This window comes from Sminthopsis crassicaudata, chromosome 1 (genome assembly GCF_048593235.1).
Source record: "Sminthopsis crassicaudata isolate SCR6 chromosome 1, ASM4859323v1, whole genome shotgun sequence".
Classification (NCBI taxonomy): Eukaryota; Metazoa; Chordata; class Mammalia; order Dasyuromorphia; family Dasyuridae; genus Sminthopsis; species Sminthopsis crassicaudata.
In genome coordinates, this window is record NC_133617.1 from 691,842,850 (window position 1) to 691,860,493 (window position 17,644).

General features: G+C 36.2%; 1 protein-coding gene and 1 long non-coding RNA gene across 4 annotated transcripts in view; one reads left to right on the forward strand and one right to left on the reverse strand.

Annotated features, from left to right (window-relative positions):
* Positions 1–17,644, forward strand: part of LOC141551702 (uncharacterized) — a 118,776-nt gene that overhangs the window by 75,385 nt on the left and 25,747 nt on the right. The gene's annotated exons all lie outside the window — the stretch shown is intronic.
* XYLB (xylulokinase) overlaps positions 1,544–17,644 on the reverse strand; it is a 242,523-nt gene continuing 226,422 nt past the window's right edge. For all 3 annotated transcript variants that reach the window (XM_074283633.1, XM_074283631.1, XM_074283632.1), the window contains exons 16-19: positions 15,601–15,659; positions 11,487–11,574; positions 8,982–9,076; positions 1,544–2,156 (exon numbers count right to left, since the gene is read on the reverse strand). In XM_074283633.1, coding sequence (XP_074139734.1) covers positions 2,079–2,156; positions 8,982–9,076; positions 11,487–11,574; positions 15,601–15,659 — 320 coding nt within the window. In that variant the 3' untranslated portion in view covers positions 1,544–2,078. The remainder of the gene's footprint in view (positions 2,157–8,981; positions 9,077–11,486; positions 11,575–15,600; positions 15,660–17,644) is intronic.

Here is a 17,644-nt window from a genome sequence, read left to right on the forward strand (position 1 = left end):
TTGGCAGTCTGGTGAAGCTAAAGTTCCTCTTTTCAGAATAATTTTTTTTAAATGCATATGATAAAAAGGATAGTTACCAAAATATATTTAAGTATTACATTAATATTTATATTACTATATGATATAGGTATTTGCATATAAATATTTATATAAGATATATAACTATGTAAATATCTTATAATATTATATTATTTTATATTGAATATATTATATATTTTTAAAAGTGAGTTCTTGGGCACTGAATTAAGTATCCCTGATCTAATACAAGCTGCCTCATTTTATAGAACAGGAAGATGTCAATTAACTCTCCCCAACTCATTTCTTTTATATTCATTATGATTTTCAAGACTATGATCTCCAATATCCAAGGTAAGGAAGCCTGAGGCATAGCTCTCATTCTGGTATAATGGCCTATCCCTGTCCAATGAACCAATTTGATTCTCAAATAATCTTGCTCAGAAAGGGTGATTGACTTGCCTGGGACCACATAATATTGAGAAGCTGTGCTAGCATTCAAACCCAGGGGCCATGGTTCTAGAACCAGTCCTCCCACTACTATACTTAAATACATCTTTGCTGAGTGGGTGATTCATAGGATTATAAGTTCCTTCACCGATGTTCTTACTAAAACAGTACCTAGAGCATCACAGAATGCTAGAGCTGTCACAGATCATGGAAATCACCTAGGTCACCGGTGACACAAATAGAAATGGATTCCTCTGGGTACATGTTGACTTAGAAAACCACAAATTAATAGGATCAATTTTATATTGTATTTTTATTTATTTTGTTAAATATTTTTCAATTACATCTTATTCTGTTTGCAGTCACCCAGAGTTTTGCTGGACCTTTGGGGTGTGACGCCTCTAATCTGGCCCAGTCTCTTTCACCTATTTTTACAGATGAGGAAATGACTTAATGAGAAAACATACCTTGTTCAAGGTTACATGGAAATAAACAGCACAGCTAAGCTATGAATTGGAAACTTTTGACTCCAAAATATAGTGGTCTCTTCATTACAAAACAATCGGTGCATTAAAATCACTAGTGACAACTTCCTGTCTTTTACCATTTCCCAGTGACTTTATTTACCTAATACTACTTACTCTTCTCTGTCTCGAAAAGACAAGGTTCTTAATTCCTTCTGTTTGGACTTTCCAGATGCTGTAACATCTGCCTACATAGATTTATACTGGCTGCCTATCACTCAGGTGGGTCTGTGCCCATCCACTGCTTATTGGGTCCTACATCCCATTATCTGTTATTTGAACCTTCACTGACTGCCCTTATCAATAAGTGATCGAACCCTTGCTTATGATAACTTCTGTGATCCAGATTTTGTATAGGGCATGGCATGCTGGCCATAATAAAGTGAGGAAGACCTAGATTTAAGTCCTGTATAATACTTGCTAACTGATTCTCAGTTTCTTCATCTATAAAATGGACATACTGATACCTACTGATGAAGTACTTACCTTAATGTGAAGCTCAAATGAGATAAAATATATAAATTTCTAGGCAAACTTTAAGGGCTACATAATTATTTTTATTTTTTATTTCAATTCATTTTCATAATTAATGAGTAATCAGGTTTGAAAGTACATGGGAAACAAGTAATATATACATTCTACCTATCTCTGTGAGCCGCTTTGGTGAAAGTTTAGGTGAAACCATGTTACAATTCCTTGTGAACATTGTTTAGGAAATGTTGCACTTTATCAGGAAGTTTAATTAAAATCTCACCAAAATGTGAAACATTGGTCAGGGTGATCTTACATGTGGAATGTGGTCCCTTTCTTTAAAATGGTTACAATCCATTTGGAGAGACAAGACACAACATTGAAACAACTGTTTATGAGGGTCCAATTAGGTTTGTTGTAGGAGGTAAGAAGAGGCTCAAAGTAGACCTGTGTGTCTGTGCTGAGCTTCCTGGAGGAGACTATTGAATTTGGACCCCTATTCATTATGCTTGGTTAACCTGAGGATGAAACAGAGCAATCACAGAAAATTTCAAAATATGTTGATTCATCTTTTCAAAATTCATGACAATTTGGAGGCAGGCTCAGGAACTTGACTTCTCAGTTAGCTGGTGCATGAGACTGCAGGACAATTTGCTCCTCCAACTCAGCATACCTCTTGAGGAGTGGCCCATAGACCTGAAACAAGAACAAATCAACTAAGATTTTGGAGGGCAATAATGTTTGGTGGAATGGAAAACTGCTTGTTGTAGTCTTGGTTTGCACAATTTCCTATACCAAATGATTTTAAAAGTTATATCCTGACATTACTAGATTTGAGAGGTGTCATGGTGCAGTGGATTACAGATGTCATCACTCAAGTTCAAAATCTTACTTTTGACACATAGGGACTGTATAACTCTTTCTATGTTGTATAGTCACATTAGAAGAGGGAGTTCTTCCCCAGGAATTTCCTATACAAGTGGGATCGTAGTTTCTTATTGTGAAGTGAAAAAAGGAAATGAAAGTCATTTTCTTTCTTTGGACTTCTTGCTTCATTTGATCTTCACACAATCTGGTTACTTTTTTTCAAAAATGAGAGTTTAATCTCCAAGGTAGGTAGACATTGAACTCTAGTGAGCTCAGATTAGGATCAGCTCCTGGCTGATTTCCTATGGAAGACAGTTTCCAGGTTCCTGGTGTAATCCTGAATTTAAATATTGATAACAGCTCCTAGATCATCATAATGAATTGTTGTGACTGAAAAAAAAGTCACAGTTGGTGATGTCTTTTCATACCTAGCTAGGAGTTGGACTTTACATATATATATAATCTTATCAGGAGATGCTTGTTAAGTCTTTCATTAGTATCAATTGTATTTTTTGAAGAAAAATGAGCTGCTTAAAAAGACAGACCACATTTTATACTCATCCTCTTTTTTCTTCTTAGTCTTAGAATTCTTTTTTTTTTTTTTCATAGTGGTTGATCAACAAATGAACTCAGAATTCCATTTAAAACTCAGTCCAAGTAATATTTTCTCCAAGAGGTCTTTTCTAATCACATTCAATTGTTAGTGCTCCCTTTGAAATTACTTTTATAAAAATACATTCTATGAATGTTTTATATTTTTACATCATCTGCATTTCTCCCCTACCTTTTTCCAGAGCACCATTTCTTATACTAGAGAACTTTGAAAAGGAAGAAAGTACACTAAAACTAACTAAAATGTTGAAAAAGTCTGATGTTATATCCAGTGTTCCACACTCATGCTTCCTGAATTATTATTTTCTTTTTTTATCTTTTTTTTTTTAACAGCCAAGCTTGGTCATTATAATTATGCAGCATTTAATTTTTTATTATTCTTTCCATTTCCATTATTGCAGTCATCATGTGTATGTGGTATGCAAGCATACACACACATGTGTGCATATATATGTATGATATATATATATAATATATATATATATGTTTTCCTGGTTTGGCTTCCTTCACTTTGTGTCATTTCATATAAGTCTGCCCAGTTTCTCTACATTTACCATATTCATAATTTCTTACAGCTCAGTATTATTCCATTAATGTCTCACAAGTTATTTAGTTATTCTACAATGATTGGATAGTTGTTATTTCCTTTGCTTTTAAAAAGTGTTGCTTTAAATGTTTTGTTATTCATGGACCTCCTTTCTTTTGTCATTAACTTCCTTGCCTCCTCAGACTTTGTATGTCTATATATTTATTTCTCTATACACATCTTATATCCTCCCAGTAGAATGTAAGTTTCTTGAGAACAAGGATTATTTTGTTTTTGTCATTGTGTTGCCAGAACCTAGAATAGTGAACAGTACATAACAAGTGCTTTAAAATGTTTGTTGAATTGAACTATGTGCCCAGCTCATGAGGAGCATTTGGCTTCTTTACTTACAAGACAAGTAGAACATCCAATCATAGCTTTTGGAGAGATGACAGGATCAAATGAGATAACGGACATAGAAAATTGTTAGCTACTGTGCAAATTTAGTATAGCACTTCAAAGACTTCAATTGATTTCCTCAGCATGAGCCCTCTCTCCACTTATGCAGACTGCAATGACTTAACAGATAGCTTAATGAGTTGTTACATCCAAACATATATGACGGACATATTTTTTCCCAATTGTTACCACTACCAAAAAAGCTTTTATATATCACTGGTTACCATCACCTTCAACCATATTGAAGCCATCTTAGTTTCTTGTGATTTCTCCTTATATATAAACTGGGACCAAAGACTTTCTATAATTGCAGAATTAATCAGCCTCTGTGCTTTGGGGATGGACAAGATCACCATTGCTTAGTATTATTTGTAGTAAGAAATTGGTGAGAATGAAGTGGAACCTACTAACTAAAATGGAGTTCAGGGAGTTCTAGTGTTGAAAGAAATTACAAAAGTCATCTCGTTTAGTTCCCTCATTTATTGATGGATGAGGAAACTGAGGGCTGAAAGATTGAGTGACTTGACCAATGCCAGAAAATTTCTAAGTGGCAGAATTTGAATCCAGGCCCACGATTTTTTAAAGAGAATCAAGCTACATGGGCTACCAGAGTGAAAACTGGGCTTGAAATGAAAATGGTTCAAATCATAGCTCTTTGGCAATCTCATTTTTAGTGTTTTCACTTTTAACTTTAGTGTTCTCATGTATAAAAGTAGGGCAAAAATACTAATACTATTTATATAATAATATTATTACACTAGGGTAATAATAGTGTTACTCATATAATTCTTACAAATTTTCATATTCATTATTCATTTATAAAACTGGGGGTTGGACCAAGTGGCCTACAAAATCCTCTGTAGATCTCTAGCTATTATACTATTTATCGTGCTATCTTTTGCTCCTTTGTCATATACATGGTGGAGCATTTGATAAATTATATCTTTTTCTACTTCTGAATGATTAGTAATGGTGGTCACATGGCCTAAGTGCCTTACAAAGGTTATGAGTATCTGACAGAGGGACTAGTTGCTAATTACCACATTTCCTAATCCCAGGACCCTCACACACAAATTCTACCCAGGCATATGAGTTAAGAAATATTATTATAACAGATAATCAATAATAATAATGGACAGCATCTTTATTCCTATTAAGAGTATATATGATGTTGCTTGGGATTAAAATTTTTTTTCCTAAATGAAATGAAAACACTGTGTAGATGTTAAAAATCCCAATTATGTTAAAAAATGCAAAGATGCATTTTCCCTGATGATCTTAGCCAAACTGGCTAAAAAATCTGAAAAACAGAAAACTCCAATTATCCCCTTGGGACATTAGCCAGTTATTAGACAATCAACTGCAACTTATTAAGGGGATAAAATGATATTAATAGGTATGTGGATAGAATATTGTTTTTGAATTTCTAATGGCCTATTTCACTGACTTTAGCTTAAATGTCTTCTCCTAAGTGAATTCCTGAGGCAATTATTATGATTCCTTTTCTATAAATAATGTCTAAAGGAAGGAAGAACATGCAATGTTACATACAACTCAGAAATATAAATTCCCTCTATCATCCTAAAACCTAATAGGTTTGACCCCAGGATATTCACCAAAATCATTATCACAGTGAGAAACTTGCTCATGTCTGAAAGGTCTTTGTGTTTGTATTGAACTTCACTCTACCAGCAAGTCTTGCTGGAGCATAGCTATAGGCTGAACACAAATTTTACAAACTGTCTTATGAGACTCTCATTTCCCAACTGGGAGATGGCAAATTCATAAAAGCAGGACAAACTTTGGTCTTCTTCTGTCTCCATGGTTATTTGCTCTGGGAAGAAACACACTAAACTCATGTTAAATGGGTATTTTAAATGAATTTTGTCAGTAAAGGGTAAACAGATCTATAAGTGGCCTATGGGCTTCAGAAAGGACTTGGGGAGATAACAGGGTATGGAGAAGAGATTCTTAACCTTTTAATATGGTTTGGGCCTCTTTGGCACTCTAATAAACTTAGCAACTAGTGGTAAGTAGTAGATAAAGTGCTGGGCCTAGACCCAAGTTCAAATCCAGCATCTAATATCTGCTATGACCCTGGGTAAGTTATTGATGTAAAACAGTGAAAACAATAATATCACCTATCTTGCAGAATTATTATAAGGAACAAATGAAATATATGTTTTGTTTTGTTTTAAAAGAAAACTGTTTTGCACAGTGCCTGGCATATAGTAGGTATTATATAAATGCTTACTCACTTCTAGTAAGGTTTTGAAATGATTAAAACAAAATACATAGGATTACAGATAATGTAATTATATTGAACTATGATTATTAATATAATTTAAGAAACAAGTTCATAGACCCCAATTTAAGAACAGATGGCACAAAGATATACTTCTTGTTATAGAGGCACCTTGTCCCAGATCGGTCACTTATTAAAGACATCTATGAGCCAACCTTTACTAATGCATCATAGACTTGCATTCATCTTCGTGGGTGATATTTCCAGGAAATATACCCCACCTCATGATTTAAGTTTTCATTGAAGCTGAGGGCCTTTAAAGTCAACTCAGGTTTGAATTCTTAATTATTATTGCATTAAAAGTAACCCAGGAGAGCAACAACACAGAATCAGCAAAAGCATTCAGTTGAAACAGAAAAGAAAATGAGAAGTAAAACAGAGAAACAAACAAAACACTAGCAACCCTTTTAGGTACCAGTCCTCCATAGCTTGCTTCACATAGGCTCTTCAGCTCAGTTTAAGAAGAAAGCTTCTTTTCTATTTCAGGTGCCTCTGAAAACTGGGGAAAACCATCATCTTTACTACCTTTTATACCTGTTGTGAATAGCTTTACTTTTGTGATCCTCTGTAACCCTTACACCTTGCAGATAGTTCCCCACGTTTTGCATCATGGCTAGTTTCCTCATGAAACTCAGGTGATGATCTGCTCATCAGGCTGATACTTGCCTTCATTTTTTGAAAGCTCTAGGACTCAGGACCTCTTGCCATCCCCTTCCCCCAGTGGCTTCATTTCCATTTCTTGTCCCATGCCAACATTCTCTCATGGATCACACTGTCTCCAAAAGAATTTGAAGTCTTAAATCTCTGATATCAGGTCTGACTTCTTGGAGTCTATGCTCTTATAAGAAAGCAGTGTAAGATATAACCCCTCAAACTAGGAATCATGAAGAATGTAGTTCTTAATAGGATGGTCTTGAGCTTTTACCTTCCATTTCAAAATATAAATTTCCCTTTGATGTTTTCAACAAAGCAATTCTCTTCTCTGGGCTTTAGTTTCTACTTCCATAAAAAGGGAAAAATAATCACCAGGGACAGCATGGTAAAGTCGATGACATCCTGGACTTCAGATCAAAAAGACTTTTATTCAATTTCCCCCCTTTTGACACTTACTAACTGTGTGACCTTGACCACTATCTGGACTTCAGTTTCCCCCTATGTAAATTCCCCATTTTTTTTTCTTTGATCAGTTCCAAGGTCCTTTTCAGCCCCAACTTAATAATTCTATGATACTTGTCTTGCCTAACGCATAGGGTTATTTGGAGGATGAAATAAGATAATGGATGTGAGCACCTTGTGAACTGTAAAATGCTATACAAATGTGAGAGATTGTTATTATGATCTTTTGTAACTGGATTTTACTCCATATCATGGTCAGATGTGATTATCTCAGGATAATCCTATTTCCTCTTATGCCTCTTTGCTTAATTAGCCAAGAAGCCAAGCATTTTGGGTTATAATAAATTATTAACATAGGGTTGAATCTGAAAATCTGAATGCAGCAGCTGTAGCATCACATGGACTTCTGAGGTCTCCAGGTTGTTTTTTTCATGCTGACTGGGTCGGATTAACTTGGGGAGAGGAGCTGTTCCAGGAGATGAGACTGATCAATGCTTCACTGAGGCTATTGAGGCTGTTGGACCAGGCTTTTGGGTTATGAGTAAAATCCTGTTTAAATCCATTTTGCTTTTGTATCCCCAACATTTAGCACAATGCCTTGCATTGAGGGGTTCAGTAAAGATTTGCTCAATGGAATTCAATAGAATCACCTACCCCTAAGGCCACAGACCAATCCTTTCTCTTTATTTTGCTTCAGTCTCTTCATCTATAAAGTACAGATTAGTTCTGTTTCTGCCACTTATTCCCGGTGTGACCTTGGGCCTCTCTTGGTTTCAGTTTCCTCAGCTGTAAAAAACAAAATGGGGGGGAAGAGGGAAGGTTCCTGGATGATCTCTATCCTGCTCTAGATCTATGCCTTTGAACTTTGCATAGCAACTAATACATAGCAAAACACTCTTACCTATGTTCTCACATCCAATCCCCTAAAATACTTAGTAAGATAAGTAAATAAATTTCTTCCATTTTAATAATGAAGAAACTAAGACTCATAATAATGATGTAATGAGGAGCCCAAGATCATATACCAAGTAAGTGATGTGTCTAGGATTAAAACCCATGGTTCTGACTTCCAGCCCGGTGCTGATTTTACTTGGCTCCTGCTGCCTCATGTTAAAGTGTGATATAAAAGCATTTTATAAGGACAGAATAAGCATGAATCTATGACGATCTTAGAAATCCTTTGAGGAAAAAATGCCGAGTGTATAAATAAGTACCAGGCACAATGACAGATGGCTCATTTAAAGGAAGCTCCCAGTAGAGAATGACTGTTTTCAACAGGTCAGCTTCTTCTAAAGATTCGAGGAAGGAAGGAGTTGCCTAAGGAGCTCGGGGCTTTCTCACCACATGGAGTAAGTACAGGAGTAAGTCCTTGAAGTGTCCAGTGAGAGGAAGGGGGCAAACTTCAGGAGAGTTCCTTGTTTTCTCATCCATTGGAGACAGAGGAGGCTCATTCCACAATTATTTCTTAGGCAATGTGACCTCTGAGCCTTCTTGGAACGGGGCTCATTATTTCTGAAATGCAAGCCCAGCTCTTACTGGGTTTGACATACAATATGCTTAAATAGCTCTAGTTACAAAGTAATTTGGAAATGGTTCCACTCCCCCTCCTTCCCAGCCCCACCAGATGTGTGCTCACCTGAGCTGCTCCAGCAGTTGGTGTAGCGGCTAATCTGGGCTCCGGGGCTAATTTCACAACATCAGCAAAGGAAACATTTTCCCCTACTGCGAGGCCTGGAAGGATAAAATCATATTTTGTGTGATATAAAATCATATTTTGAACCAAAGTGCTAAATTAATGGTTCCAGAAAAAAAGGAATGAGAAGGGCTGGGCAGTGTGAAAAGATGATTATTTGCCCCTGAGGAGACATGAGAAATCATCTTTTTAAAGATGGATGAGAGGAAATGAGGAGGAATGAAGGATAATCCCAAGGAGAGATGATCTATGAATAATAGTCCCTGAGGAGAGACCCTTGGAATTAAAACTATTATTCCCTTACCTGGAATACCTTATCTCTATCTCCTCACTCAAAGAGACTCATTGAATTGCCATCTATCTTCAAAGCTTTCCTTAAATGCCATAAATTCCTGATCTCAGCCATTAGTGGTCACATTCTTATTCACTTATCATAATCTGTTTCATTAAAGTTGTTTATATAAACTTACATATTTCATCTCCTGTACTAGATTGTAAACCCATGGGTCCCAGAAGTATATTCGTATTACTTAGGTCCTTTAACACATTAAATGCTTAGTAAATGTTTTTTGAATTGAAGGATGAACCCTCATGGGATTTGTCCTTTCCAGTTTTTAACAATTTGTGATTCCATTGCTATATTGGAAAATAAAGATGGTATATTGTTCCTCCATTGTGACAGAACAGCACACAAAATGACTAGGAAATGACAGCACCCACCTTCTACTGGGATGTGGGAAGTAGGGAATAGAATTAAGTGTGTAATTCTGAATTTGTACTGAAAACATGTAAGTACAAAGAAGTCGGTTCAATAATATCAGAAGTGATGGCTATGTCTACATAATCCTTGGAAAGAGGGCAGAGGAGGAAGGGAAAGGACCTGACATCAAAGAGTCATCATGTCCATAGATATATACCATGCAAGAGAGAAGCAGATCAGAAGAGGAGATAGAAGAAGCTCACTTCTTGGCAACAATGGCTTAGCTGTGGGAAGTCACTGAATTCAGTAAAATATGAGGGTGCTTGAAAGGAATTCAAGTCTTAGATTTAATGAGAGGACTCTAGTCCTTAAACTGTTCTTGGCAGCAGGAAAACAGCTGTAGTTTCCTTTCTTTCCTATGCTTTTATTTTTTCTTCACAGAAGCTGGTGAAGGAAGAAAAGGGGATGGTAGAAAAACAAGGTGATGGAGAGATATGGCTACATCAGAACAATAGCCTAAAAAAAGTCAAGAAATCTTTTTAGCAAAGAGATAGGGAAGTCCAATGACTTTAATCTTTTCATTTTTGTATTATGCTACTATTCTTGTCAGAGTTCCAGGATGGGATCTCTTCCTTTGGCCCCTCAGGTATAGCAATATTAGCTATAAGCCCTTAAAGTAAGAATCATCTACTGAAGAGGCAGAGAGGTCTTTCTCACCCTTACCCTACAAGAGTATCTCAGCTCTCCAAGGGACATGGGCATTTATTGTGGAGCCCCCAAATTAGCCTAAAGGATGTGACCTGTCCACCTTCTATGAAAACATAAAGCATGTGGCAGGGTGGAATATAGTAGTAGAGAAGGAATGAGAAGGCTTAGCCTAAGGACAAAGCTCACTATAAACAGAACAAGTTCTTTTGCTAACCAGAGCATTTTACCTAGAAGGTGGATTCTATTGAGTAGGTCAAGGGTTTAAAAACCTTTATACTGACCAAAGACTACCAAATTCTTCATTTATCTATCCCAGATGCCCCACTGGACTAGGAAGCTATTGACTGAGAATTCTTTCCTCATTAAATCCTAGAGCTCCCCCCCCCCCACTATCTACAGCACTATTCCTTCCCGCTCTCGGGGAAGGGGGAAAACAATGTTCAGTGCTTGTCAATACTTACCAGCTTTTCTAATTCAAAAGGAGACAAAGCAATGAGTGTTCAAGAACAGAAGAGTTCTTATTCACTGAGAAATAGGATGATTAAAACAACATTTCCAAAGAAGTATATTGTTCATTTCATTGGACATACAATATGTGGAAGTCTTTATTCATCCAACAAACATTTGCTAAGTTCCTACTGTCTTAGCACAATGCCTGACACATAGACAGGTGCTTAATAAGTGTTTTTGGTTGATTTACTGGTGGCTAGATACTTTGGAGGATGTGAAGATAAATAAGGCATAATTCCAGCTTTTAAAAAACTTGCACCCTATCAGAGAAGATGACACATGTACACAAATAGTTGTAAAACAAGGTAGATTAGCAAAGTTGTACAGGGTCTCAAAGGAGGAAGGGATAACTTTCACCTAGGATGATAAGAGAAGATTTCATGGAGAAGGTATCATATGCACTAGGCCTTGAGGAACTGAGAAAGAGATATAATTTTTTAAAAGTGTGATTAGTGTAATCAAAGGCACTAAATAAAACAACAAGAGGATCGTGGATCTCATTTGCTGTATATATTTATCTATAATCTTACCATGCATTGCTCTATATGCACATCCCAAACAAGCTGAATTGGCAGTTTCAATAGTGTACACTGGAGCATTGAACACATCGGACAAAACCTGTGGGAGAACATGAAGTTTCTGTTATCTCAAAATGAGTCATTCCCATTCCTGAAAATAGGCATTTCCAGTTCTAATTCTGTTAGGTCCCTCACCAAGGGCTCCTGGCCTTTTGGCTTCAAACTCATTCAAATCTCCATCTCAAAAAAATTTCACTGGATTCCATGCCTTTTGGAGCCATTGTCTGATTTCTATTCTTCCTTTTTTTTTTATTCCACTTTTCAACTTCTTATCAATGTGGTTTACCCTAGCTGCCTTCACTTTTGATTCCAATTTAATTCAATTCAATGAATATTTATAAAGTACTTTCAGGGCAGTGTGCTAAAAACTGGAACAACAAACATGAAGAATTATATCATCAGGGTCCTCCAGGAGTTTACATTAAATATAAAGTGGTGTGGTAGCAAGGACATGTGGACACATAAACACAATATAAGGCTGAATGTTATAAGGACAAAAAAGAGATCTAGAAAAATTTTCAACACTTAAGGAAAGACATTATTTTTAGCTGGGGGAACAATGAAGGCTTGGAATAAGATGCAGCATCTAAGCTAGTTATTAATGAAAGAAAAGGATTTATACAATATAAATGAAGATGGAGTATAGGTGGGTGTATAGTACATTTGAGGGTAGCCTCAAATATTTGAAAGATTATTATGACAGAGGACTTACATCTTCAGAAGCCAGAATTTTCCAGAATTGGAAAAGACTGATAAAATGGACTCCCTACAACTGGGGATGTTTTAAAAAAGACAGATAAGCTCTTTAGGAACACTGTAGTGGGGTTCCTGCACTGAAGTCGAGATTTCACTTCAGTTCAAACAACATTTTACATTGTTATTTATTAAGGGAAAGGCTTTGGACTAGGTGCTTTAAAATTAAAAAAATCAAATGAGATAATCTCCATTCTTAACGAGTTTGAATGTTTTAGAGTAGATAAGATATGAACCCAAATATAAGACAAACTGGAATATTTTAAGTGCAATGGAAAAGTCCAAACAGCATATTTGGAGAGTTATGAGGATTGTACAACTTTCAGATGACCAGGACAAATTTTATGGGAGAAGTGATACAATTCAGTCCTAAAAGAAGGAAAAAATTTCAATGGGTAGAGATAGGGGAAGAGTACATCCAGGAGTGGAGGGACAATAAACTACAAAACATGAAAATGAAAGAGAAATGCAAGAGTAGTTCCATTAAGCTGAAATGTACCTTCCATGAAAGTGAGTAGCGTGAAATAAGAATAGTAAGATAAATTGAAGTCAGATTATGGAAGATGCAGAATTGCAGAGTTTAGTATACAGAATTGAAGGCTCTTGACCAAGTGAATGGGTAGATCAGAACTGTGTATTAGGATGATTCCTTTAATGAGCTGATTGGAAAGGGGAAAGGACTAGAGATAGGAGATCAGCTAGGGAATGGTTATAATAATTAAGCATGAAAAGGTGAAAGCTTAAACTAGGATAGAAGCAAGTTTAGTGGAAAGAAGAGGGTAGATATAAAAAATCTTGCAAAGGAGACCTGGTAGGACTCAGTAACTGATAAATGAGAGAGGAGAGAGACCAGGATGATTCAGGTGGAGGAAGATCACTGCACTATAATAGAAATTGAGGAAATTTAAAAGGATGGTGTTAGATTTCTTTAAAAAAAAAAAAAGTAAAAACCACAAAAAGGGATAGTAGGTCCTACTGTCAGCACTTATGTCAGGAGAAAGCAATAACTATATTTTTGTACTGTTGTAGAGTTGTGGTGTTCAAAATTGTGGTAGTGTAAGAAAGAGGAACTAGCTTGGTTTAGAAAAATAACCACTGTACCATAGGTGGCTCTAAGAGCAAAGCATAGGACTCAGCTGAGCATCTAGCTCATATAAAAGGAGCTGATGTATTGTCTGGGTTTACAAAGGAAAAATTCCCCTCATGGATATATTTCACATAGATTAATAAGAAGAGTTAATATTTATGGTACCTATTATGTTTCAGGCATTGTGCTAACTAAGTTCTTACAAATATTCCTTTAATTGATCCTCACAACAACCTTGGGAGGTAGGTGCTATTATTATGTCCATTTTGTAGATGGGGAAACTGAGGCAAACAGAGGTTAAATGACTTGCCCAGTGGTATACATTAAATTTCTGAGGCCACAGTGAACCCAGGGCTTCCTGATTCCAGGCTTGGTGACCTATCCACTACACTACCTAGCTATTATTATTATTATCTGATGCTTACTCCCTTAGTTGTTAGTGTTCATTGTTTTCTGCTTAAATAATCTTGTATATATTTCTCTGTTTATATGTTTTATCTTCCCAGTAGAATATAAACTCTTTGAGGTCATGGGCAGTTTTTCATTTCATCTTTGTACATTCCAAAGATAACATGATATAGTAGATAGAGAACTGATCTCTAAATCAGGAAGATCGAGGATTAAAATCATGCCATTAACAGAGACCAACTGTATGACCCTGAGTAATTCATTTGGCTCCTCAATGTTTCAAACATGTCCCTAATCTCCAAATTGCACAGAGGCTTCAGGATTGCAACCATAGGAGGGATTTTCTCACAGGTAACAGCTTATATCAGTGAAATCACACGTATACACATATATTCCTAGATGCCCAGCACATAGAAGACACTTAATAAATCAGTGTTAGAAATAGAGATTCTCCTTGAGCACCTTAAGAACATGTTTGGAGAGTTCCCATGTAACAGAGAGGCAGATTTGGAAAGGAACAGGATGAATTTGATTTTAAATATGTTGAGTTTAAGGTATCTGTAAGAATGGGGCCAGTTGGCTCCCCATGACCACACTGGGGGTAGAAGGACCAGCTTGCAGATAAAAGCTTCACTTGGCCCAGCCAATATAGAGCATAATAAAAGCCCTTTTCATAAACACTAGCCAGCTGCTTTGATCCAGTTGCTTGAAGCCATGTTCCTGCCTTATCTCTCTGCCAAATCATGAGTTCTGCAGTACACTCAGATGCCATTTTCAGTGTGACTGCCCTAGTTTTCCCTACAAATGTTGAAATTCATCTTCATGCTGACTCCACCCACTTTTATCTCTCCATTTTCAACATGACCAAGATTGATATGACTCTACCTTACACTTGGACAAATCCCTCTCTAAGCAAATTATCCTACCATCACTGTAATCCCAGTCTACACTATTGGCCAATGTTCCTCAGAATCAGCTCAAGGGAATTTATGACTATTTCTGTTATAATCTTTGGCCACAAAAAGCAATAAGCTCTAAGCTCATGCACACTCAGGATAATGCTGGTATAATGTTCAAATGGAGATGTCCAGTTAGCAAATGAAAACATGGAAACTGTACTATAGTTCAGGGTTTGAGATACAAAGTTGAAAGTTATTAGTATACAGTTGTGGGAATAAATGAGGAGGGAAAAAAAGGAGAGAGCACAGATAGGAAAAGGGCTGAGGTCAGAACCTTAGATGATGAGCATGTTTAGGGAGCAAGAGGAGGGTAGAGAACCAGCAGAAACAGAGGAGAGGACAGAGAGATAGGAAAAGAATTAGAAAAGTATATTGTTAAGGATGACAAGGGAAGAGAGAAGAATATTCAGAAAGGGGAAGGGGCATCAAACCATGTTAAATGCCCCCCCCCCAAAAAAAGGAAAATAGGACTTTAAAGAGGCTAGCAAATTTGAGAGCCAATAAATCTTTGAGGTTAGAGGTGAATAATTTTAGCTCAACAAAGAAGTTGGAAACTAGATCATAGAGGACTGAAGAGTAATGGGGTATTGAAAAAAGGGCATAGAAAGTATAAGTTATTCTTCCTAAAAATTTGACATTAAATGAGAAGAGAGAGCTGGATAAATAGCTGGATCAAGGGAAGGGATTATTTCGTTTTATTTTGCTTTAAGGACAGGGGAGGACTAAGAATTTTTGTGGCCTTAGAGGAATTAGGCAACCCAGAGTGTCCCTTCCAACCCTGAAATGGAAATTTCTACAACTTTGTGACAGAATCAGGAACTGAACATGAAAAGTCTTAGGGACTGCCATCTACCCTCACCTGTAAGATGTCTTTATTACGTGAAGCTCCTCCAGTAGCCAGAATCTTGGTACTTGCCACTGCAAGGAAAAAGAAGGTTGAGATTGGCTTGATTAAACTTGTTTATAACATATCTATTTGTTACAAACTTATTTCATCAGATTGTCTTTATTCTTATTTCCTTTTTATGGAAAGAGAAAAAGAATTTCAAAGCCTTTGTTTTTTCCCCCAATTTAAAAAAACATTTAAAGTTTTAGGTTCCATATTCTATTCCTCCTTCTCCTCCTCTCCCTCTTTCCTGAGTCAGTAAGCAATCAGATACAGGTTAAACATATGTAATTATGTAAAACATCTCTGTATTATCCATTTTGTACAAGAAGACTTGCATAAAAGAAAAAATGAAAGAAAGAAAATGAAAAATAGCACACTTTAGTCTCATTCAATCAACATCAGTTTTTCTCTGGAGGCAGATAGATAGTATGTTTCATCATTAATCTTTGGGATTTGTCTTGGATCATTGTATTTCCAAGAATAATTAAATCAGTCACAATTCTTTATCATAAAATATTACTATTACAGTGTAAAATGTTCTCCTGGTTCTGTTCACTTCACTTTGCATCAGTTCAGATTTTTCTGAAATCATTCTCCTTTTCATTTCTTATATAGAATAATAATATTCTACTATAGTCATATGCCACAGAATTTTCAGTCATTCATCAATTGATGGGCATCCTCTGGGTTTTCACTTCTTATCCACCACAAAAAAGAGTTGCTACAAATATTTTTGTACAAATAAGTGCTTTATACCTTTTGGGATGTCTTTGGAATATAGGCTTAGCAGTACAAATCCTTTGTTCTTAAGTCTCCCATATAACCTATACTAAAAGGTTAAAAGGAGCTCTTTATTTTATTGTGTTCCTAAGGAATGTGTTAATTTCTAAAAAAGGACAGTACATGGATTGTGACCACACATACTAATGGAAAAAATGGATAAGAAGAGAATGATAGCTAAGGCCTCTGATTCCATCTTGCTCACGAACTTCCTTCCTGATTAGGCAGGCTATTAATCAGACCCATCTTCAATGAATTCCCAAGAGTGTAGACTATAGTAACTCGTAAGAACTTTCTAACAATGACAATAATTCACTGCATTGTCCCAGAACTCCCCATCACTAGAGGTCCTTAAGCAGATACTGGATTTAAGCCAGGAATTCTCGTTTTTTTGTGTGTACCATGGATCCCTTTAGTAATATGCTAAGGTCTATGAACTAATTCTCAGAATAATATTTTTTAAAAATTTAATGATTATGTAATAATCATTTAATCACAATAATAAATAATTGAAAGAAATGTTAATTTCAGTTAGAGATTAGTGAAAATGAAGGTCTATTTTTCTCATCCAAATTTAATCTACCTTAAGCTTATGTTAAGAATCCCCAATTTATGGGAAAATATTTTTAAAAACAAAGGTTCTGACAAAGGTCTCATTTCCAAAATATATAGAGAACTGACCCTAATTTATAAGAAACCGAACCATTCTCCAATTGATAAATGGTCAAAGGATATGAACAGACAATTCTCAGAGGAAGAAATTGAAACTATATCCACTCACATGAAAGAGTGTTCCAAATCACTACTGATCAGAGAAATGCAAATTAAGACCACTCTGAGATAGCACTACACACCTGTCAGATTGGCTAAGATGACAGGAACAAATAATGACAAATGTTGGAGGGGATGTGGGGAAAATGGGACACTAATACATTGCTGGTGGAGTTGTGAAAGAATCCAGCCATTCTGGAGAGCAATCTGGAATTATGCCCAAAAAGTTATCAAACTGTGCATACCCTTTGACCCAGCAGCGCTACTACTGGGATTATATCACAAAGAAATACTAAAGAGCGGAAAGAGACATATATGTGCCAAAATGTTTGTGGCAGCTCTTTTTGTTGTAGCTAGAAACTGGAAGATGAATGGATGTCCATCAGTTGGAGAATGGTTGGGTAAATTGTGGTATATGAAGGTTATGGAATATTATTGCTCGGTAAGAAATGACCAGCAGGAG